The 23703-nt window shown below is 42.2% G+C and overlaps 1 protein-coding gene across 1 annotated transcript in view; it reads left to right on the forward strand.

Moving 5' to 3' along the window:
• Nucleotides 1-319: 319 nt before the first annotated feature.
• The window catches only part of LOC135111406 (uncharacterized), an 82140-nt gene continuing 58756 nt past the window's right edge, over nucleotides 320-23703 (forward strand). The window contains exon 1 of the mRNA XM_064024665.1: nucleotides 320-393. Within this exon, the coding sequence (XP_063880735.1) occupies nucleotides 337-393 (57 nt within the window). The 5' untranslated portion in view covers nucleotides 320-336. The remainder of the gene's footprint in view (nucleotides 394-23703) is intronic.

A 23703-nucleotide genomic window follows, 5' to 3' on the forward strand; every position in this document is an offset into this window, starting at 1 on the left:
TTGGGATGGTTGTGTTACGTGTGGTGTTAAGTGTGGTAGTACAATGTTCTCTTGTTATTTTAGTCATTCAAAGGAGTTAAGAGTACGAATAGTTGTAGTAGTAGTAGTACTTAAAGTTATAGTAGTAGTAGTAGTACAAGATTTTAATTATAAGTAGTAATAGTAGTAGTAATAGTAGTAGTAATAGGAGGAGGAGGAGGAGGTGGTTATCTTGTTCTTGTTCTTGTTCTTGTTCTTCTTGTTCTCGTTCTTGTTCTTGTTCTTCTATCATCACCATTCCCACCATTATTAATTACACCTTGTTCTCGTTTTCTTCCAGGTAAGGGTTGAGTGGTGATGGTGGTGGTCCCTCGCCCCCAGGTGTGTTTAATTACACGGTGTCACTGGGCTCAGGTAAGCAAGCCCGTGTTACCTGTACCTGTGATGGCCGCCAGCACTGTTTTATTTAATTTATCGGCTCTCTCTCTCTCTCTCTCTCTCTCTCTCTCTCTCTCTCTCTCTCTCTCTCTCTCTCTCTCTCTCTCTCTCTCTCTCTCTCTCTCTCTCTCTCTCTCTCTCTCTCTCTCTCTCTCTCTCTCTCTCATTGTCTTTCTTACAGTTGCAATTTGGGACGCCACTCACGCTCTTAGATTGGCACTACCTCCTCCTCCTCCTCCTCCTCCTCCTCCTCCTCCTCCTCCTCCTCCTCCTCCTCCTCCTCCACCTCGTCTTTTCGTTGATTTCACGGTTCTATTCACTAATGGCGGCTTTTCACGCTCGTCTCTCTCTCAGCTCTGTTTTTTCTGTCCCTCGCTGCATCTAAAATTACTCTCCTGTGATGTCTCTATTATCAGGGACACTGCACTAGCTCACGGGATGGCTGGCTGGCTGGCTCTGGCTGGCTGGCTGGCTCTCTGCGTCGCTGTCTCTCTCTGTTTCTCAGGTTCTTTTTATTTATTTATTTTCTTCTTTTCTTCACTCTCACGCTCTCCCTCAGTTTTGTCTATCTATCTTTTTTTTCGTTCTTTCCTCTTTCCTTCTTTCGTTCGTTCGTTCGTTCCTTTTCTTCTTGTTCTTGTTCTTCTTGTTCTTTTTGTTTTTCTTGTTCTTGTTTTCTTGTTCTTGTTCTTTTCATATTATTATTATTATTATTCCTCCTTATTTACTTTGAATTATATCATACATGTATTCTCAAACACTCGTAAGAGGTACGAGTAAGACATATGCTTCTGTTGTTTGTGTTCCTTTGTGATCCTCTGATGTGGGATAGAAGGAGGTAAGAAATTGGAGGGAAGGAGAGAAGGAGCTGTGGAAGGCAATGAGAAGACGGCGAGAAGGAGAGAAGGATTTTGTTGTAGGGAGTGAGGGAAGGAGAGAAAGGGATTATCGAAGGGAGGGAAGGAAAGGAGGGAGGCTGTGGGAAGGAAGGAGACACACGGTGGGCTGGGACGAAGGATGCCAAGGCCGTGGGTTGGAATAAAGACTCTGGGGTGAAGGTAAGGTAGGATAAAAAGTAGGATTCCTGTAGGATGGAAGAAGGTGCTGTAGGATGGAGGGATGGGAGGCCGTGGAGTGAAGAAAGGGAGATATGACTCGTTTGAACAAAGAATCTTAGTTATATTTTCATTTCTATTTAATATACTTGTTTTAATCCCTTCATTGCTATTCGGTATATCTTTCCCTAAATACTAATCACTCAGACATTTTTATTTGTTCCGCAGCCACCTCCAATCTTTAAACTGTAACAAATTGCAAAATCTGTGTCGCTGTCTCTGTTTCTTTGGCTCTTTTTTATTTATTTATTTATTTATTTATTTATTTATTTATTTTTCTTCTTTTATTCACAGTCTCTTTCTCACGCTCTCTCTCTCTCTCATCATTTTCATCCTTTAATTTCGTGTAGATGCTTATAAAGATTTCATGTGTTACTTCTGGTGCTGTTAATTGTTTCGTATGGCAGTGAAAGGGTTAAAATTGTACTTCAGTTCGGGCTAAGCATGGAACTTAAGCACTGAAGCAGGTACAGTATAAGACAGAGGCAGTGCAAAACAGTTAAATCTTACGCTTCAGATGCAGTGTCATTAGTACAAAGTTTTTATTTTTGATGTACATTAAAAAAAATAATAATACGTTTGATTTTGTAAGGATTTAAATGCATAATTTCCTATTTTGTATTTTGTATATTTTTTTTTTTACAGTTCTTGCAGTCTCTTACGTCTTTATTTATTTATCTATTTGTTAAGGATAGGGAGACATGACACCAATAAGGGGGATATCTCGTTGGACCAATAACATCTTCAGTCTTTAAAATTCCCGTACGTGTTTTTCCCCCTTTTTTTTTATTTCTATTTCTACTCCATGAAGTGTGTTACGAAGGGAAACACTTGGAGTCTCCTGCGAGTCACACCTTTACCTGCTTTATGTCCATGATAATTGAGCGAGCTGTGGGTTTACTTGGTGTTAATGAAGGAAGAGGGGAGGAAATAGCCAATAATACCCTCTTACCTTCTTTTCTTCTTCCTCCTCCTCTCCCTTCTTTCGTACTCTCTCCTTTTCTCTCTATCTCTCTTTCGTCTTCCCCTCTCCCCTCTTCCTTATTCCATTCTTGTGGCATAATTTTTGTGTTGTCTTCTTTTTCTTCCTTTATCTTATCTATCTATTCCTCTCTCTTTCGTATTCTTTGCATTCGCTTTCGTCTCCTTCTTCTTTCGTAATCTGACCTCTTCCTCCTTTTATCTTCTCTTTCTCCTATTCCATATTCTTCTGACTCTTCTCTTCCTTTTTTCTTTTTGCTTTTGTCTCCTCTGTCCTCACATCCTCATCAGTTTTCTCAATTCTTCCTATTTTCTTTTCTTCCATATTCTGTTTCATTTCCTTCTTTCGTATCATTCTCTCTCTCTCTCTCTCTCTCTCTCTCTCTCTCTCTCTCTCTCTCTCTCTCTCTCTCTCTCTCTCTCTCTCTCTCTCTCTCTCTCTCTCTCTCTCTGACGCGCCGCCAGACTCGCTAACTGATGGAAATTTTGACTAGTATGGTTAAAGGACCGATGGCGCCGCGGGTTTGTTGTTGTTGTTGTTGTTGTTGTTGTTGTTGTTGTTGTTGTTGTTGTTGTTGTTGTTGTTGTTAGTGAGGGTGGTGGTGGGGGTGGTGGTTCCCTAAGAGTTTTGCCTGATTTTTTATTTATTTATTTTTTGTTTTGTTTTTTTCTTTACCATTGTCTTCATAATCATCATTGTCATTTTTATCTCTTCATTTATTTATTTTATTTGTTTTATTGAATCTGTGTGTTTGTCTACTTGTGTCTGTCTCCCGCCTCTCTCTCTCTCTCTCTCTCTCTCTCTCTCTCTCTCTCTCTCTCTCTCTCTCTCTCTCTCTCTCTCTCTCTCTCTCTCTCTCTCTCTCTCTCTCTCTCTCTCTCTCTCTCTCTCACGGAAGGTGCAGGAACGTCATGATCAGTTACACACACACACACACACACACACACACACACACACACACACACACACACACACACACACACACACACACACACACACACACACACACACACACACACACGGCTGGCCTACCTGCCTTTCACTTCCTAGTTCAGGGTTCGATTCTGGCGAGCCTCCAGCAGAGAGAGAGAGAGAGAGAGAGAGAGAGAGAGAGAGAGAGAGAGAGAGAGAGAGAGAGAGAGAGAGAGAAAATTTGTTACGATTCAGTTTTCTCTCTCTCTCTCTCTCTCTCTCTCTCTCTCTCTCTCTCTCTCTCTCTCTCTCTCTCTCTCTCTCTCTCTCTCTCTCTCTCTCTTTCTTTATTTCTTTATTTCTTTATTTCTTTATTTCTTTATTTTTCTTTATTTATTTTTTTCTCTCTCTCTCTTTCTTTCTTTCTTTCTTTCTTTCTTTCTTTCTTTCTTTCTTTCTTTCTTTCTTTCTTTCTTTCTTTTCTCTCTCTCTCTCTCTCTCTCTCTCTCTCTCTCTCTCTCTCTCTCTCTCTCTCTCTCTCTCTCTCTCTCTCTCTCTCTCTCTCTCTCTCTCTCTCTCTCTCTCTCTCTCTCTCTCTGTCTCTGTCTCAAATAAAGGACTTGGGAGTTATGTATCAGCCAAATTATGGAGTGTAAGACTGGAATAAACAGCGACGTACGAGTATATTTTATTATTATTATTATTTCTTCCCTCTGTGAAATATATTTGTGTTTTTATTTATTCCACTCCAGAAATGTTGGGAATGATTTTGTTGGTTTGCTTTGATTTATCCACTTGTTTGTTGGTTTATCAGTATATTTTTTTCTGATTCATGTTATTTTTTTTCTTTTTTTCTTTCTTTATGTTTTGTCTGTTTTGTTTATTATTATTATTATTATTATTGTTTGTTTCTTTTTTCTCTTGCTTTCTTTTTTTCCATCTTTGCTTGCTTGTTTATTTGCTTTTCTTTCGTTTTCTTTCCATGTATCTCTTTTCTTTATTTTACTGTTACTTTTCTCTTTTTCTTTTTTTTCTATGCAACTTTACTCATATCTTTTTATGCAAATATATCATGAATATTGCTCTTTGTTCTGTCTATTAGTTTACTTTCTTATTTATATTTTCATATCGCATAATTATTTCAACAATTTTTTCTACAATCTTCGTTTTCTTTGCCTTTCTTTGTAATATTACTTCACCTGAGGCTTTGTTTTCACCACCACCACCACCACCACCACCACCACCACCACCACCACCACCACCACTTCCTGTTATCATCTTTTATCTCTCCTCATCATCCTCTCTTACCTTTCCTCCTCCCATGCGTCCCTCCTTCCCTTCCTCATTTCCTCCCCTCCTTTCCCCCTCTCCCCCTTTCCTCCATCAGCACAAACATGGCCGCCGCCCCAAAATATTTGTTGGGTGGTGTACGTTGCCTTTTGCACGTCAGCCCAGGAGGAGGAGGAGGAGGAGGAGGAGGAGAAGGAGAGGAGGAGGAGGAGGAGGAGGAGGAGGAGGAGGAGGAGGAGGAGGAGGAGGAGGAGGAGGAGGAGTTTAGGAGTGAGAAGAATTAAAAAGAGGTGGAGGTAGAAGTGAAGTTAGGCCGTTAGGGGAAGGAGGAGGAGGAGGAGGAAGGGAAATAGGAAGAGGAAGTGAGGGTAGAGATAGGATTGTGTAAAGGAGGCGGAGGCGGAGGTGGAGGAGGAAGAGGAGGGAGGAGGAGGTGAGGAGGAGGTGAGGAGGAGGAGGAGGAGGAGGAGGATGAAGAAGAAACGGATAAGAATAAGAGAAAAAATAGGGGAAACTATAAAGAGGTGGAGAAAGAAGAGGAAGAGGAAGAAGAAGAAGTGGAGGAGGAGGAGGAGGAGGAGGAGGAGGAGGAGGAGGAGGAGGAGGAGGAGGAGGAGGAGGAGGAGGAGGAGGAGGAGGAGGAGTAGAAGAAGAAGAATGGAGAATTATTATGCTATTAGAGGGGAAGGAGAAGGATTATCCGGAGAGAAAGAAGAGGAGGAAGAAGACAAGAAGGAGGGCGTAAGAGGAGGAGGAGGAGGAGGAGGAGGAGGAGGAGGAGGAGGAGGAGAAGGAGGAGGAGGTGGTGGTGGTGGTGGTGGTGGTAGTGGTGGAGGAGGAGGAGAATTATCCATGGAAGAGGTAGATCACGAGGAGGATTAGAGGAGGAGGAGGAGGAGGAGGAGGAGGAGGAGGAGGAGGAGGAGGAGGAGGAGGAGGAGGAGGAGGAGGAGGAGGCTCTGCAGGTAGGCTATGATTAATTAACCTGTATGGAGGCGGTGGTGGTGGTGGTCGACCCGTCTTTATCGATACTACGTGACTGGGAGGCTCAACCCATCACCTCTCTCTCTCTCTCTCTCTCTCTCTCTCTCTCTCTCTCTCTCTCTCTCTCTCTCTCTCTCTCTCTCTCTCTCTCTCTCTCTCTCTCTCTCTCTCTCTCTCTCTCTCTCTCTCTCTCTCATAATATTTGTTTTATTTAAGTGCTAAATATTTTTTTTTTGTTTCTTATCTTTTTTGTTTATTTTTTTGTGTCTTGTTTTTATTTTCTCTCCTTTATTTCCCTCCTTTTGATTCTTTTGTCCTCATTTTCTGTTGCTTCATTAATTAATTTCTAAAGTTCTCTATCTCATTTTCCGTTTCTAATTTTTTTTTCTCTCTCTCTCTCTCTCTCTCTCTCTCTCTCTCTCTCTCTCTCTCTCTCTCTCTCTCTCTCTCTCTCTCTCTCTCTCTCTCTCTCTCTCTCTCTCTCTCTCTCTCTCTCACAGTATTAACGGGGGCCATTACAGGAAGCATTAAGGTTATAACAAGAATCCATTTCTACAACGGCCCTCAGATCTAATCGCCGGCCAGGACTTGTTGCCAGCCTTTCCCCCTCCCCCCGCCCTCAAACTGGCTTCCTGATGCACACGTGGCACTCCTCCTCCTCCTCTTCCTGCTGCTGCTGCTGGTGTTGTTCTAGCTGCTGTCTGTCTTGTTCTTTTCTTTTTATTAGTATCGTTTTTTCTATTCTATTTGATTTTTTTTTTTTTTCCAGTTGCCTCAATTTCTTTTTTTTTTTTCGTCCATTATATCTGTTAGTGTTGGTTGTTCGTTTGTGTTGATTTTTATTCTGTTCGTTCGTCAATATTTTTCTTATTTGTTTTTCTTTTAGTTTATATTATTCCGCATTTCTTTTGTCTTCCGTTCCTTTCTTTTCTTAATTTCGTTGTCGTCATCTCGTTCCGGCGCCACTATCGTTTCCTTCTCTCCTTTCCTCTCCTCTCCTTCCGCACTACCTCTCACTAATAGCGTAGAATAGTTACCCATACAGCCTAGTAAGGATCTCAGGGTTTCTTGTTTGTACCTCCTTTCTGTTCCTTTGGGTTCCTGCTCCTCCTCTTCTTCCCTCTATTATTTCTCCTCTCCTTCAAATAACCCTCGTAATTTCCGCTTCTTACGACTGTTTTTCGTCGCCCTTTCTACGTTCGCGCCACGCACTGAGGAGCCTATCTTTACGAGACTCCTGCCTGTGTTTAGTGCGCCTCTTTAGTCCTCTTGATTGTCCTCTTCCGCACTTTGTCCTCCTCCTTCATCTCTGACCACAGGGCTGAGTGTCTTTCTCTTTTCTTGTCCGTCTGTCTGTCTGTTTCTTTGTCACTGTGATTTTCTTCTTTTTTTATTTGATTCTCTCTCTCTCTCTCTCTCTCTCTCTCTCTCTCTCTCTCTCTCTCTCTCTCTCTCTCTCTCTCTCTCTCTCTCTCTCTCTCTCTCTCTCTCTCTCTCTCTCTCTCTCTCTCTCTGCTGGCCTGTATTTTATCATTATTTCATCTTATTATTTTACGGACACAACTTACCGATTATCTATTCGTCCGTCTGTTTGCCTGTCCGTCCGTGTCTACCTTCCTACCTCCCTTCACTGACTGTCTATCATATTGGCATCATATTCACACTTTTAACTCAAACCTCAAAAGCTGCCCTGTCTAAGCAAACGAACCTCTTACAGTCACCTTGTATTCTCATGATCTGTACCTTGCTTGTGTAAACAGGGCAGTGTGGCACCGTAGAGTTATGTGACGGGAGGTGAAGAGAGGATGGGTACGAGGGGTGGAGGATGGAAAGGAGAGGGTAGAGGATGTAGAGGATGGACAGAACGGGTAGATGGAAAAGCTGGTCAGAGGATGGAAAGAACAGAGTAGAAGATGCAAAGGAGAGGGTAAAGAGTGGAAAGGAAAGGGTAAAGGATGGAAAGGAGAGGATGGAGGATTGAAAGGAGAGGGTGGAGGATTGAAAGGAGAGGTATAGGATGAAAAGGACAGGGTAGAGGATGTAAAGGAGCGGGTAGAGGATCCAAAGGACGGGTATGGGGTGGAAAGGAGAGGGTAGAGGATGGAAATGACATGGTAGAAGATGGAAAGGAGAGAGAGAGAGAGAGAGAGAGAGAGAGAGAGAGAGAGAGAGAGAGAGAGAGAGAGAGAGAGAGAGAGAGAGAGAGAGAGAGAGAGAGAGAGAGAGAGAGAGGCGCAGTCAGTCAGGGTAAGGGAGGGGTGGAGGAAAGTGATGGAGAGGAAGACGGCGGTGGCGGCGGCGGCGGCGGCGTGAGAAAGGTGCCCCAGGTAACTCAAGACGCCGCAGTGTGCAGGTAGTTGAATATTAAGTCCCGGTGATGAATGGGCGCGCCGGGGCTCACCTGTGCGGGCTGGCCAGGCGCACACCGGCCCTTAAACCCGCCCTTGCCTGGCCTCACCTGCCCGCCACGCCACCACGCCGCCTCGGACCCGCGCCTCTCATGCCACTCAAATGGGGTCTTTTCTTATTTTTCTTTTATAAGTTTGTTTTGTATTGTGTTGAATTGTGGGGTTGTTTTGAGGCGGTGTTGTGGTTCTGTTGGTGTTGTTTTGAGTGTTTGGTGTAATTTTTGCTTGTAATTATACTTTTTTGCGTCTTGTGGTATGGAATTATCGGATTGTTTTAAGGTAATTATGTGTTTTATTTGTTGATGTATATATATATTGATTATTATTATTATTATTATTATTATTATTATTATTATTATTATTATTATTATTATTTATGCATTTATATTTCGTGTGATGTTAAATTGTACGGGTGATTTTGTATATAGCTTTTTTTTTTCTTTTTTCTTTTTTCGAGGCATCGTTGCTTAGTACAAATCGATGTTGAGCTATTTTCTTGTTTGCGTTCTCTCTCTCTCTCTCTCTCTCTCTCTCTCTCTCTCTCTCTCTCTCTCTCTCTCTCTCTCTCTCTCTCTCTCTCTCTCTCTCTCTCTCTCTCTCTCTCTCTCTCTCTCTCTCTCTCATTTACTGGTGTTTCTTTTCTTTCGTTTCATCAAAGTCGACGTGGGCTGATTTTTTTTCGTGTTTATATATTTATTCCTTTATTTATTTATTTATTTTTTTTTTCGCTGTCGTTAACCTTAAGTGTGAAAATGAACGATAAAAAAAAGAGTAGTAAATGTAAAGTTAATGGGATGGCGCAGGTTTATAGCATATTTTTTTTTGTACGAAAATAATGTTCGTTTTTTATAAAGAATAATGAAACTTACAGAAATGGACGTCACCTTTTGGAGTAAAGAAAAAATAATAATGTTAGAGAGAGAGAGAGAGAGAGAGAGAGAGAGAGAGAGAGAGAGAGAGAGAGAGAGAGAGAGAGAGAGAGAGAGGAATAAGTTAGAAATGGAAGGAAGATGATAAAGGGAGATTGAGTAAGCGAACGTGAAATGGAAGGAGGAAGTTAAGCCGTCAGAAAGTAGAAAAGAAGAAATAGGAAGAAGAAGAAGAAGAAGTAGGAAGAAGAAGAAGAAGAAGAAGAAGAAGAAGAAGAAGAAGAAGAAGAAGAAGTAGGAAGAAGAAGAAGAAGAAAAAGAAGAAGGGTAGGTCAATAAGGAAGTAACTGAGGAAGAAAGGAAGGAAGGAAGGAGGATGCTCAGGACATGCCTAGTGGAGGTAGGATTCATGGTCAAGGGTCACGGTCAAGGGTCAGGGTTAAGGGGTCACTGCTTGGCGTAAGGTCACACGTCCCTTACTTTATGGCTAAGTACCTGTGTGTGTGTGTGTGTGTGTGTGTGTGTGTGTGTGTGTGTGTGTGTGTGTGTGTGTGTGTGTGTTTGTGTTTGTTTGTTTGTTTGTCCTAGTTTTATTCTATGTGTTTCAATTGACTTTTTTTAGGAACAATAGCTTCTGTTCTTTTTATTTCACTCTTTGTTTGTTTTAAAGGTTTAGTGTTATTGATTGTTGCGGTAAATAAACATCCATTTCTTGTTCTATGTATTTGTCTCGTTCTATATATTTTCTCCTTTTTTTCTCACACTTCTATATAATTACAATCACCCTAACCATAAGAACACCTGTCTGTTACCGCCAGCCTGTGTATTACCTGCTGCCCTCTAAGCCCTTTGTTTACTGGGACAAGAAGACACAGGAGAGATGGTGAGAGGTGAAGACAAACAAATGTAAATGGAGGGAAGGGTATTTTAATGGTAGGAAAATCATACTATACCCATTTCCTAATAAACTGTCCAACACACCTCAATTTTCCATCTGCATATATAGCTACAAATTTTCCCTGTTTCCTCTCCTCAAACCTTCCTGCCACCCACGTGTTCTTTTGTCCTAACGATTTGCCCATTTCCTGTACACACATTCCCCTTACCTGTGCTTACCTGTCCAACACACCTGGCGCCACTAAACCTTGCGCTCTTGCCTACCTGCCTTACTCAACTTTACTCATATTACCTGTCTCATGCATACCTGGTCCCACTAAACGTTATCAGTTACCTACCTGCCTTACTCATCTCACCTGTATTCACCTGTGTGTGAGAGAGTTGAAAAGATGTTACCTGCCACACATGTTGAAACACTAAACTTTACCTTATTCTCTACTGACCTTACTCATCTCACCTTTATTCACCTGTGTGGAAGAGATGGAGTTTAAATTGTACGTATCTCACCTGCCTATCCATCTTCCTCCGCTTACCTGCCTTACGTACCTCACCTTTACTCACCTGTGTCTGGGAGAGATTTAGTGATGTTACCTGGATTCACTCATGTAGTCTAAATTATTCGTATTTCACCTGTGGTCCGCCTTGTAGTCTGTCTTGTTCCTCAGCGGCCGTCCAGGTAGGTACAGACTTAGTGTTTTATGCAAATGGCTTAATGGTTCACGTTCTGATGGGATTATGAGCTGCGTTAATGGCTCCAGGTTTGTGGGTTGCGTCCACTCACACTTGCAAAAAAAAAAAAAAAAAAAAAAAAAAAGATTGGTGTATATAAAAGGTTGAATTTTTTTTTTTATGGTATATGTATATTTTTCTTGGGATTATTTTTTTCTACTTTCTCTTTTTGTGTTCAGTTACTTACTTAGGGTGGTGTTGTTTTTCGTGTGTGTGTGTGTGTGTGTGTGTGTGTGTGTGTTAAGGCGAGTCTGTATATGAAGATGTTTTATTTATTCACTTTTTTTTGTGTGTGTTCTCGTTAATAATGATAATGATTGTGATAATGATGAATAATGAGGTAGATTGTGACTTTGTGTACGTTATTTGTTTGTGAAAGGTATCAGTGATGGTGGTGGTGATGATAATGGTGATGATGGTGATTCTTATTGTGGTGCAGGAGTTAATGGAATGATAGAAAAATGTTAGTACTGATTATAGTCATATTTTTAGGTGGCTGGTGGTGAAAGTAGTAGTAGTAGTAGTAGTAGTAGTAGTAGTAGTAGTAGTAGTAGCAGCAGCATCAGGTGAAAGGTAGGTTGCGTCACAGTAACAGGGGATGTGACATAAACATCCACACCTCTGCCAAGAAATCCACCATACAATGCTCCACCACACCTGCCCATCCACACTTCCTCCACATCACTGCTGCATTCCGTTCACACTTCCACACATCTCTTTCCACACATCCCCCATCATCACTTTTACGTGTTCATTTGGTCTCATCTTCGCTTTCTTTAATCTCTCTCTCTCTCTCTCTCTCTCTCTCTCTCTCTCTCTCTCTCTCTCTCTCTCTCTCTCTCTCTCTCTCTCTCTCTCTCTCTCTCTCTCTCTCTCTCCTTGTCCTAGATAATTACTCCTTTCCGTGTTTCTCCTCCTCCTCCTCCTCCTCCTCCTCCTCCTCCTCCTCCTCCTCCTCCTCCTCTTTGACCACAGGGGGGGGAGGAGGTCATGCACTGTCCGTTTTGTACCCAGGAAGCTGTTCTCAGGGTTAAGATTGTGTGTGTGTGTGTGTGTGTGTGTGTGTGTGTGTGTGTGTGTGTGTGTGTGTGTGTGTGTGTGTGTGTGTATCTTTGCTCGTGTTTCTTTTCTGTCTGTGCTTGAGAGAGAGAGAGAGAGAGAGAGAGAGAGAGAGAGAGAGAGAGAGAGAGAGAGAGAGAGAGAGAGAGAGAGAGAGAGAGAGAGAGAGAGAGAGCATGTAGGTCAGCGTGAGTCTGCGATACCCAAATCTTCCTTCTTCAGGTAAATTCACACGTGTCTGGTAATTAGCGTCTCTACTCACCTGACTGATCTTAGAGAGAGAGAGAGAGAGAGAGAGAGAGAGAGAGAGAGAGAGAGAGAGAGAGAGAGAGAGAGAGAGAGAGAGAGAGAGAGAGAGAGTAGAGTTTATGCATACTGAAAGAAACACAGTATTATTACACACACACACACACACACACACACACACACACACACACACACACACACACACACACACACACACACACACACACACACACACACACACACACACACCATAACATAACCTTACACTCCAACATAAACAAAAACAGACAGCATCATAAATTTCTCCTCTGCCTCACTAAACATTTTCCACGTATTCACATCAACCAGCTCATCCCAACCTGGTAATTTCAAACTGACACGTCTTCCAAGTATTCCTGTGACAAGTTCTCGTTTAGTGTGGCTCACTCTATTCCTGCCCCTCCTCCTACCCTTCCTGCTGCCCCTCCTCCTCGTGTCTTCCTGGAACTTCTGCGGCAGGGCGTGTGCGGAAGGTTTGTGTATTTGGGCATGTCAGACCACGCACCTCATCCTTACCTCATCTGTACTTCAATCTTGTCACTCATAACTTTCTCTCTCTCTCTCTCTCTCTCTCTCTCTCTCTCTCTCTCTCTCTCTCTCTCTCTCTCTCTCTCTCTCTCTCTCTCTCTCTCTCTCTCTCTCTCTCTCTCTCTCTTGAGGAAAAGTGTGGTGGAAGAGGAACAGGAAGTGATTGGAAAGAAGAATAGAAGAGAAAGAAACGAAGGGGAAAAGAACGAAAAGGAGAGAAGGAAGAGAAGTTAATAGGATTATCACAGGATATGAATATAGAAAAGAAGAGAGTAAAAAAATTGAATTAAAAGCTATTGGAGAGGTGAAAAGAAGAGCGAACAAAATAGGAAGGAAGAGAGAACAAACAAAGAGGTAAAGAGACAAAGAAAAAAACACATGGAATAGGATAAGAAAAGTGAAAAGGAGACAGTGAATGAGGAAGCGAAGAAATGAAGAAGAAGCACGTACAAAACAGGAAGGAGAGAGAGAGAGAGAGAGAGAGAGAGAGAGAGAGAGAGAGAGAGAGAGAGAGAGAGAGAGAGAGAGAGAGAGAGAGAGAGAGAGAGAGAGAGAGAAGCTTTGTATGCGAGTGTAATATCCGCAAGGAGAGTGAAAGGCGTGTATGGATGAGTACGGTGAGGTCTGCTGGGAGGGACGCATCTAGGGAAGGAATCTCTGAAGTACTGAAGGAGCTGAGAGGAGCCATTAAAACTCTCCTCTTTTTTGTAATATCGGGGCGTCCTGATGTGGTGGGCGTCTTTTAGTAATAGTAAATAAATTAATAAATAACTAAATAATGCGGTTTTAAGTTTTGTTTTTTTTTTTTTTTGTTATTAGTTTATTTGAATTAATGAAGGCATGGTAACTCGGTGGGTGTTCTGTATAAAGGAATATTACTGAAAGAAATTGAGATAAGTCTATGAATAATGGTTAAAATTATGTATGTCTTTGTTTGGATGTTTGCTTTCTTTATGTTCTTAGTTGTATGGAATTTATCAGTTGTTTGTGAGTTGTGTGTGTGTCTCTTTAGGGAGAGTGTTCCTGTTTTTCTGTCTGTTCTTGGTGTTGCGGAATTATGTCTTTTTATTCCATTTTTGGGTGCCAATTTGCATGCGTGGGAAAGGGAAGTCGTATAAGATTATCATTAATATTATTTAGGGTTTATCATCATCATCATCATCATCAGAAACAAAATTACAAAAAGCTGCTGCTCCAACCACCACCACCACCACCACAACCACGTAGCTTTCCTTTAAAAAACCTGAACAGAAAAAAAGAAAAAATGAAACGGAAAAAAAAATGTATACCTGGATCTCCTTTTCCTTTCTTTCCTGTGGCAATTGTTTCCCTCCCAACATTACGTCCCAGCGCCCCTGAACCCCGCGCCTCACACGTGTGCTTGGAGGTGCCTGTTGAATAAATATACAAATCGCCTTCCCGGAGCATTTCAGCATGACCAAACCCAGAGTGATGGACGGTGATGACTGCATCTTTATACACCAACATTTACATAAAACACGTGTACACTCAGGTTTTCCCCTCCCTGCTCAGGCGCCATGACAGGTGATATTAATCCTTTCACTGTTCACTGTTTCCCATCTACAGCTTTTTTGTATGCTTAAATTTGTACTACACTCTTATGCAACTTGGGAAAAAAAAATAGTTTTCTTTTGTATATCTTTTTTCTTCTTAGGTTCTGTTACTGCTAGATATTTCCCGCTATCACCTACAATATTTTAGTCACTTATTTTTGTACTGGATTCTTAATTTGTGGGGGGAGGGGGGAAGAATCTCCTGTTCTCTCTCTTATCCATGTATCTCCACCTTTTCTATTTTGTTTTATTTATTTATTTATTTTTTATCCTGTGAATGTGAGCAGAGAGTGGCCGTAGCAGTGGTAAGGCTAAGGCAGCGGTGAGGCGGGGCAGCGCTGGGGAGTATTGATGTTTATAGCAGTGATCTGATTCGTTTTAATTTTTTTATTTTATTTTTTATGCAAATGGCCACTTCCCAAATACAGTGTGCGCCGCATTGCGAAAAGCAGAATGTTTAAAGGATAATATTTACAAGAGTGAACGAAGGAAATGCAATCAACCTAAACTTTAACACAATTTGCAGTTAGAATGAAAGCAATAGTTTTTATGCAGAATAGTAAAAGAGTGTATTATGATAAAATTATTAAAGTTTTGTGCTTAAACAATATAATAAAAATTTTTTTATGATAATTTTAAAGTTTTCTAGCATGATAAACACAATAAAACAGTTGAAATGCATTATGATAATTTGATAGAACTTTTTATACACAATTAACATGAAAAAAAACTATGAATATAAACGCAACATAAAAAAAAGAAAAGAAAACAGTATTAATATATTAGGATAATATAATACCATTTTTTGTTCACAATAAGCATAATAAAACAATATTGATACATTGGGATAATTTGATGGACTTTTTGTGCTCAATCAGCATAGAAAAAAAGCATTATTATATTAGGATAATTTGATAGAGTCTTTTTTTGCTCAATCAAGATAATGAAACAGTATCACGTAGCATATTACGATAATTTGCTACAGCGATGATATAATACAATGATAATGATGATACACGATAGCTTAATGTTTATATAATTGAGATGATAATGTAGGTGATAATGATACTGATTACTATTCCAGTGATAAGTGATGGGTGCGGGGCCCAAGTAAGGCAGGTGTGCTGGGTGGAGGGTGTTGTGGTGGGGGAGGCGGGGGGCAGGGAGGGGACCTGACTGAAAGCAACCCGGATCTAAAGGCTTCCAGGAATTGCGTGTCACAGTCCGGTCCGGAGGTGTCACGGGTGAGAGAGAGAGAGAGAGAGAGAGAGAGAGAGAGAGAGAGAGAGAGAGAGAGAGAGAGAGAGAGAGAGAGAGAGAGAGAGAGAGAGAATGGTGGGAAGTTTCATATTAAAATTTCTTCTTTATTACGTCCATATAAAATAAACAGCTTTTTAACTATGGCAGCTTTTTTTTTTTTTTTTTTTTTTTTAATCGTGTTGTCAAATGGTGAAGGGTTAATGTATCGGTTTTGTCAATAGAATGTGAAAATAACACAAATGAACAAGACATTTACTTAGCACGTGTAGTGACAGTTAGTTGACGTTTTATTTTATTTTATTTATTTTTTATTTATATTTATTTAAGAGGGGATCTGGCAAAGGGCAACGAGAAGACAGCAAAAAACGAATGAATAAATTAAATGACTAAATAAATCAATAAATAAATAAAGTAAAAAAGGCCCGCTGAAGGTGCCAGTCTTCAAAAAAAAAAAAAGAAAGAAAGAAAAGAAAGAAAAAAGAACAAAAATTACGAGGCATGTCTTGAATGTACCTGTTAATTTCTTTCATGCAGCTTTTCTTCATATTTACATGTGATAATTTACGTTTTCTTCTCATTATTTATTGTACTTCTCGACATCTACATTCCTTTTCTTTTACCTCTTGCTTTATATCTCGTATCTTAAAACTTATGACGTATTGATGGCAGAGTGGTGTTTATGGTGTGTACTGTGTGGTGGTGGTGGTGGTGGTGGTGGTGGTAGTGGTGGTGGTAGTGATGGCGTGAATGGCGCTGGAATGTTTGTTGTTGTGGTGACAGTGGTAGTAGAAATGGTAGTATGTATATTTATTTGTCATTATACATTTATTCGTCAAAAACAATAAAAATCTAATCTATATAATACTCGTATATAGAACTGTAAACTACCTACAGAGCAGCTTGTGTGTGTGTGTGTGTGTGTGTGTGTGTGTGTGTGTGTGTGTGTGTGTGTGTGTGTGTGTGTGTGTGTGTGTGTGTGTGACGTGTGGTGGAGAGAGAGAGAGACATACCGTTCCTGTAAAACATCCTTTCCCTTCTTCCCTTGTAAACAAACCAGGCATTCATTCACCAACACCGCGATGCCTCAGCTAACAAAACAAGGACGATGACTTCTACGATTCCATTCCTCTCCCTCCCTGACCATTCCTTACCCTCCCCTACCCTCCCTGACCCTCCCTGATCCTCCCTGATCCTCCCTGACCCTCCCTCTCCCTCCCCATTGACTCTCGTGACAGCCTGAGACTCATATTTTAGCTCCAAGTGACTCCATCTTAACTGTTCGTTTGGTGTTCCTTGGGATAAGAAAGAGGAGTCACTCAAGGGTTGCTGAATGGCCTGGCTTGGGGTCGTTAAGGGGGAAATACACTCGTATAAGGTAATTCATGCCCTGTTGGAGTGGTTAAGGGACGGTAAGGGGTGTGTTATTATGGTGTAGGGATGGGTAGGTGTGACGGGGAGAAGGGGGAGGAAATAAGGTTAGGGTAGGAAAGATGATGTTGAGTGTGGGGATGTGGAAAATAAGGAGGAGGAGAAGGATTAGTGAGGTGCTGTGAGGGAATGTTATTAGGTTGGCTTGGGTTACAGTGTAGGGTTGTGGTTGGGCGTGAGGAGGGGTATGAAGGAGGAGGAATAGCTACGGTGGGTTATGAGGAAAATTATGAGGGTGGAATGAATGTGTTTGAAAATGGAGTAGGATAGATTGGGTATTTTTGTTCTTGTTCTTGTTCTTCTATTTGTTTTTGTTATCGTTCATGTTCTTTTTCTCCTCGTTCTTGTTCTTTCTCCTCTTCCTTCTTGTTCTTGTTGTTCTTTCTCTTCCTTCTCCTTGTTCTTGTTTTTCTCCTCGTACTCCTCCTCCTCCTCCTCCTCTTTTTAGTATTACAGTACATATCAAAAGTTTGTTTCAAAATTAAGGAGGATGAAAATAGCGGACGAAGAAACAGATGGCGAGAGAGGACTAGACAAAAAAAAAAAAAAGATAGATGGGAATAGAAGAGAGACAAAGAAGGAACGAGTAGAAAATTTTATATATTCCTTCGTTTCTCTTGAGCAACATTTAGCATTATTGTAGTGACCCTGTGACCTCCTCCCCCTCCCTCTCCCTCCTCCTTTCTCTCCCTCTCTACCTCCTTCCCTCCACCTGTGCTTCCATCTCCTCCACCTCCAGACCAGTCCATCCATCACCGCCTCCACTACAACCACTCTACGCCTGCACACACACACACACACACACACACACACACACACACACACACACACACACACACACACACACACACACACACACACACACACACACACACACACACACACACACACACACACACACACACACACACACACACACACAGGTAACGCCTCTCCAAGACAAGACACACCTGTCACCTTGTAATAATGACATCTAATTACTTTACCTTCTTGACTTACCTGAATGCCTTAGATCAGGTGAAGAGGAGGAGGACGGAGTGGAGGAGGAAGAGGAGGAGGAGGAATACGATAGAATACAAGGGAATACAAGATAAAATAAAAAGTAACATACCTTTTGCTTCGTGCTTGCCTGATTAATGATGAAGAAAATCAGTTTGAACAAGGGTAGAAAGATAGAAGGATAGGAAGAATAGGAGGAAGAGGAGGAGGAGGAATGCAATGGAGGTTAGGAGGTTGCCTTTGTAACCATGGCAGTACTAGGGCGCCGCGTCACCTGGTTGAGTGCTTCCAGGTATTCGAGTGAAGGACTTGGGCTGCTGTGTGTGTGTGTGTGTGTGTGTGTGTGTGTGTGTGTGTGTGTGTGTGTGTGTGTGTGTGTGTGTGTGTGTGTGTGTTATTTGTTTCATAATCTCTCTTTTATATATCTTTCCTTTTCCTTTCTCCATCCCTTCCTTCCTTCCTTCCTTCTTTCCTTCCTTCCTTCCTTCCTTCCTTCCTTCCTTCCTTCCTTCCTTCCTTCCTTCCTTCTTTCTTTCTTTCTTTCTTTCTTTCTTTCTCCCTCCCTCCCTCCCTCCCTCCCTCCCTCCTTTCCTCCCTCCTTTCCTTTTCTTTTCTTTTCTTTTCTTTCCTTTCCTTTCCTTTCCTTTCCTTTCCTTTCCTTTCCTTTCCTATCCATCCTTCCCGCCCTCCCATCCATCCATCCATCCATCCATCCATCCATCCTTCCTCCACTCGTCTTCCCTCCTTGAAATAACCCATTTACTCTACTACAAGCGACAATAATTCCGTGAAAAATAACACACACACACACACACACACACACACACACACACACACACACACACACACACACACACACACACACACACACACACACACACACACACACACACACACAGCCCCTCCCAACACCCGCACTAACTCCTCCTTATCATGACATTAACTTTTTCCTCCGCAGTCGTTTTTAAGATCCACAGGAGGAGGAGGAGGAGGAGGAGGAGGAGGAGGAGGAGGAGGAGGAGGAGGAGGAGGAGGAGGAGGAGGAGGAGGAGGAGGAGGAGAGAAAAAAAATAGTGTATGGACAAAGGAAGGAGAAAAGGGAAATGGGAGGAGGAGGAGGAGGAGGAGGAGGAGGAGGAATAATGATAATAATGATAATAATAATAATAATAATAATAATAATAATAAGAAGAAGAAGAAGGACAAAAAACAAGAATAAGAGCATAAAAAAGAAGAAAAGGAAGAATTAACTTAAAATTCCATCCCAAATCAGGATCATTAGTGAAGTAACGTTGAAATCTCCTTGCTCGTTGATAAGAGAGAGAGAGAGAGAGAGAGAGAGAGAGAGAGAGAGAGAGAGAGAGAGAGAGAGAGAGAGAGAGAGAGAAAGAGTTGTACGGGAACAGATTACTGATCTAGTGGTCTATAACGAGAATATCTTGAATTTTACTACTACTACTACTACTACTACTACTACTACTACTACTACTACTACTACTACTACTACTACTACTACTACTACTACCACCACTACTACTACTACTACTACTACTGCCATCACATCCACCTCCAATACTATCATTATTACTACTAAACTACATAGAGAGAGAGAGAGAGAGAGAGAGAGAGAGAGAGAGAGAGAGAGAGAGAGAGAGAGAGAGAGAGAGAGAGAGAGAGAGAGAGAGAGAATTTCAAGTTAGTATTGAGAAATCTCACTGCTCATTTCTTCACTACCTACACAAATGTAAGTCACTTTTATATGGAGTTTTACGACTGAAATACGTGGAAGAGAGACTAACCGAACTTAAGGTGTGAAGATGGGCGTGGCAGGTGGAGGGGGACGAGTGGTGGGGTGGAGGGGCGTTGGTGGAGTCAATAGTTGGAGAACGAACCAAGTGGAAGAGGTGGATGGGACGTGTTGGAGGTGTGGAGTGGATGTATGTGGAAGGACAAGCCAGGTGGACAGGATATGTGTGGAGGATGGAATGATGGAAAGGACAGGTGTGGGTAGTAGTGGGGCGTAGCATGTGGAGGGCACAGGTGTGGAGGGGGTGGAGGTGGTGCCTTTGGAGTGATTGGAATGTGGGAAGGTTGATGTGGATGAGTCAGAGAGAGAGAGAGAGAGAGAGAGAGAGAGAGAGAGAGAGAGAGAGAGAGAGAGAGAGAGAGAGAGAGAGAGAGAGAGAGAGAGAGAGAGAGAGAGAGAGAGAATACATACTATTGTCTTTATAAATACACAATCATTCTCTCTCTCTCTCTCTCTCTCTCTCTCTCTCTCTCTCTCTCTCTCTCTCTCTCTCTCTCTCTCTCTCTCTCTCTCTCTCTCTCTCCCCGTCTTCATCCCTCCCCCTCCCTGTCCCTCTCTCTTAATTGGTTCTCCTTAGGGCGTCTTGTTAAAAATAGAGAAGAAAATAAGACACACCTTCTTAGTCCAATTAGCTTCATTTTTACGGCGCAGGGAAGGCGTGCGGTGGTCTAACACGGCCTTAATTTGATGCCGCGCACCGCACATAAAAAATTCGGCAGGCATTGCAAGACCCGCCGACTGGAAGCTTCATTAGGCCGGGAAGGGAGAGGTGAAGGGAGAGGTTAAGGATGAGCGGTAGATGGGGATTGGAAAGGCAGGGAGACGGTTACGGGAGAGGTTAAGGGTGATTAGGATATGGTAGGAAGGGAGGAATGGAGGGAAAGAGAGGTGAGTGAGGTTAAGGGTGAATGGTGTCAGGGATAGGAGAGAGAGGGAGGGAAAGACATGGGTGAGGCTAATAGGAAGAATAGGGGTGATGGTAGAAGTTAATGATGAGAGGGATGGGAAGGTACGGAAGTGTGAAGGGAAATGGGACGTGAGAGAAGATTCTTAAGATCACTACAGGGGGAAAAAAAAAGGAAAGAAGGAAATATTAGGCACTGTTATGTTAATGTTTTACTAATATACCTGTCAGTTCCTATTACTGTGCGAAGAACGAAGATGAAATGTAGCAAGTAGGTTGTGTTTAGACCATGTACAGCGGAGTGACTGTAGAGGTAGCTAAAACTGACGGCGTTGTAACCTGAAGTCTTGGCTAAGAAAAATTAACAGTAGGGATTCAGAGAGAGAGAGAGAGAGAGAGAGAGAGAGAGAGAGAGAGAGAGAGAGAGAGAGAGAGAGAGAGAGAGAGAGAGTCCAGTTAGCGTCCCTCTGAAAAGAAAATATATAAAAAAAAACCACAATAAAAAAGTGTCGTCTTTTCGAAACAAAAGATAGCCATTTCTAAGGAAGTGTCAGGAGCAACACAAAGGAACACAAAGGAGGAAGGGAAGAGGAAGGAAAATAAAAGGTTAAAGAAATAAGGGCAGGTGAGAGAAAAGAAAAGGAAAAGGTAGTTATTGTTTGAGGAGGAGGAGGAGGAGGAGGAGGAGGAGGAGGAGGAGGAGGAGGAGGAGGAGGAGGAGGAGGAGGAGGAGGAGGAGGAGGAGGAGGAGGAGGAGGAGGAGGAGGAGGAGGAGGAGGAGGAGGAGGAGGAGGGAGGAAAAATGTGATGGAGGTATTGGAGGGAAGAGCGTGTAAGGAAGGCGCGTGATGGAGGAGTGAAGAGAAAGTGGAGTGGAGGAAAAGTGGAGGGAAGGAGGTATTGGGAAGGAAGTTTATCATTGCAGCTTTGATTTATGTGAGAATTAGTACTACCATTTTCACTACTACTACTACTACTACTACTACTACCACCATCATCGTTACCACTACCATTATCATTACTATTTTGCTCCTCCTCCTCCTCCTCCTCCTCCTCCTCCTCCTCCTCCTCCTCCTCCTCCTCCTCCTCCTCCTCCTCTCCTCTCCTCTCCTCTCCTCTCCTCTCCTCTCCTCTCACCATTTCCCCTTCCTCCTCCTCCTCCTCCTCCTCCTCCTCCTCCTCCTCCTCACTCTTATTCAACAGTTTTAATATAACTTGTATTAACTTTCAGATTGGCGTATAGAGTTCACCGTAGGGTGAATAGTAGAACTTCCTTTCATCCTTTCCTATGAAAATTTCCATGTCAGTTTTTCCATACTGCATGGTACTTTTCCCAACTATTTCCATGCCAGCGCAAGCTGGAGGGAGTGGTGGGTGGGGAGGAGCCTTCTGTTATGCTGTCCTGTCTCTCTTCACTGTAGCTAGTTAGAAGTAGTTACCAAACAGCCTTGCAAGGACCAAAAGGTCTGTTGCTGTTTGGCTTTCCTTTGTATTCCTTTGTATTCCTTTGTATTCCTCCTCCTCCTCCTCCTCCTCCTCCTTTCAATACTTTTATTAATACTACAACCAAAAACACCCCTGATAACAAGAACACACACACACACACACACACACACACACACACACACACACACACACACACACACACACACACACACACGAACCTAGTGATAGTTTTATGTACAGTCTTATCTCGCCCCCTCCTTCTGGATATAAGCGTTGGCACAAAGCTGTAGGGATTCTGACGCCTCAGTTGGGATAAGGTACTGTTCTTATTGAGTACGTAACCTTGCTAGTACTGTCTCTTTATGAGGGAAGTATTCAGGTAGGTTAGGGTAAAGTGCAGTGTTTGTTAAGTGAATTACATGTCAGTTAGTTCATATGCTACTTATAGAAGTCTTTAAGTGGTATAAGGGTTATAACAAGGGAGATGTAAGCAAAATTTTTAGGATTAGCAACCAGGGTAGAACAAGAAATAACGGGTTCAAGCTTGAAAAATTTAGGTTTAGGAAGGAGATAGGAAAAAATTGGTCCTCAAATAGAGTGGTAGATGAGTGGAACGGACTCAGTAATCATGTAGTTAGTGCTAGGACACTAGAGAGCTTTAAGAGAAGATTAGACAAGTTTATGGATGGGGATAACAGATGGAAATAGGTAGGTGTGTTTCATACAGGGACTGCCACGTGTAAGCCTGGTCGCTTCTTGCAGATTCCCTTATTTCTTATGTTCTTATGTTCTTATGTACTTATAATGGCACTTATAATACAGTGATGTACTTTTAATTCTGTCCATAATACTACTTTCAATACGTTGCTTTCTTACTTATGAGGGAAGATATTCAGGATAAAGTATATTAAGTTACTATTACTCCTTACTTAACAGTGCTTATAATACGGAACTGCCTTTGTGTTAAATAGCCCTTATGCTCTTTAAGTGTGATAATGTCTGTTACTTACGAGGGAAGTATTCAGTAGGGTTCAAGTGCAGTAGTAAAGTATATATCATTGTCATTACTCCATGTGCTACTTATAATAGTGTGTGTATGTGTGTGTGTGTGTTACTTATGAGGGAGTGTAACGTAAGTGCTTGTTGTATAAGGGAGGCGGTGTGTGTTGTGGCTTTAATTAGGGAAGCGTAGAGTGTTTAGATAAGGAAGGTGATTGAGTGTATGACAGTATAGGGTGTAATAGTCTCTCTCTCTCTCTCTCTCTCTCTCTCTCTCTCTCTCTCTCTCTCTCTCTCTCTCTCTCTCTCTCTCTCTCTCTCTCTCTCTCTCTCTCTCTCTCTCTCTCTCTCTCTCTCTCTCTCTCTCTCTCTCTCTCTTAGTGGTGCTTGTGTGTATGTTGTTCTGTTTACCTTCTTGGGCTGGTGAAAGTGGTGGTGATGGTGGAAGTCGTGGTGGTGGTGATACTGGTTGTAGTGGAGGAGGAGGAGGAGGAGGAGGAGGAGGAGGAGGAGGAGGAGGAGGAGAATAGAGATCAGTTGTGGTGGTGGAAAAGGAGGAGGAGGAGGATGTGGACGATGTGGACTGATTGTAATACATATAATGATGGTGGATGAATAATTGGTGGTGGTGCATAAAGGAACACAAAGGAAGAGCCAGGAGCAGCAAACCTATTGGCCCTTACGAGGCTGTTTGTGATAGAGTATCTTGTTTAATCTAATATTGGGTGCTGAAGGTGGTGGTGGTGGTGGTGGTAATGTAGTGGAGGAAAAGGGTGGAAGTGGTAGATGTGGCAGAAGTGTAAGTGAATGT

The sequence above is a fragment of the Scylla paramamosain genome, chromosome 22 (assembly GCF_035594125.1).
Source record: "Scylla paramamosain isolate STU-SP2022 chromosome 22, ASM3559412v1, whole genome shotgun sequence".
Lineage (NCBI taxonomy): Eukaryota > Metazoa > Arthropoda > Malacostraca > Decapoda > Portunidae > Scylla > Scylla paramamosain.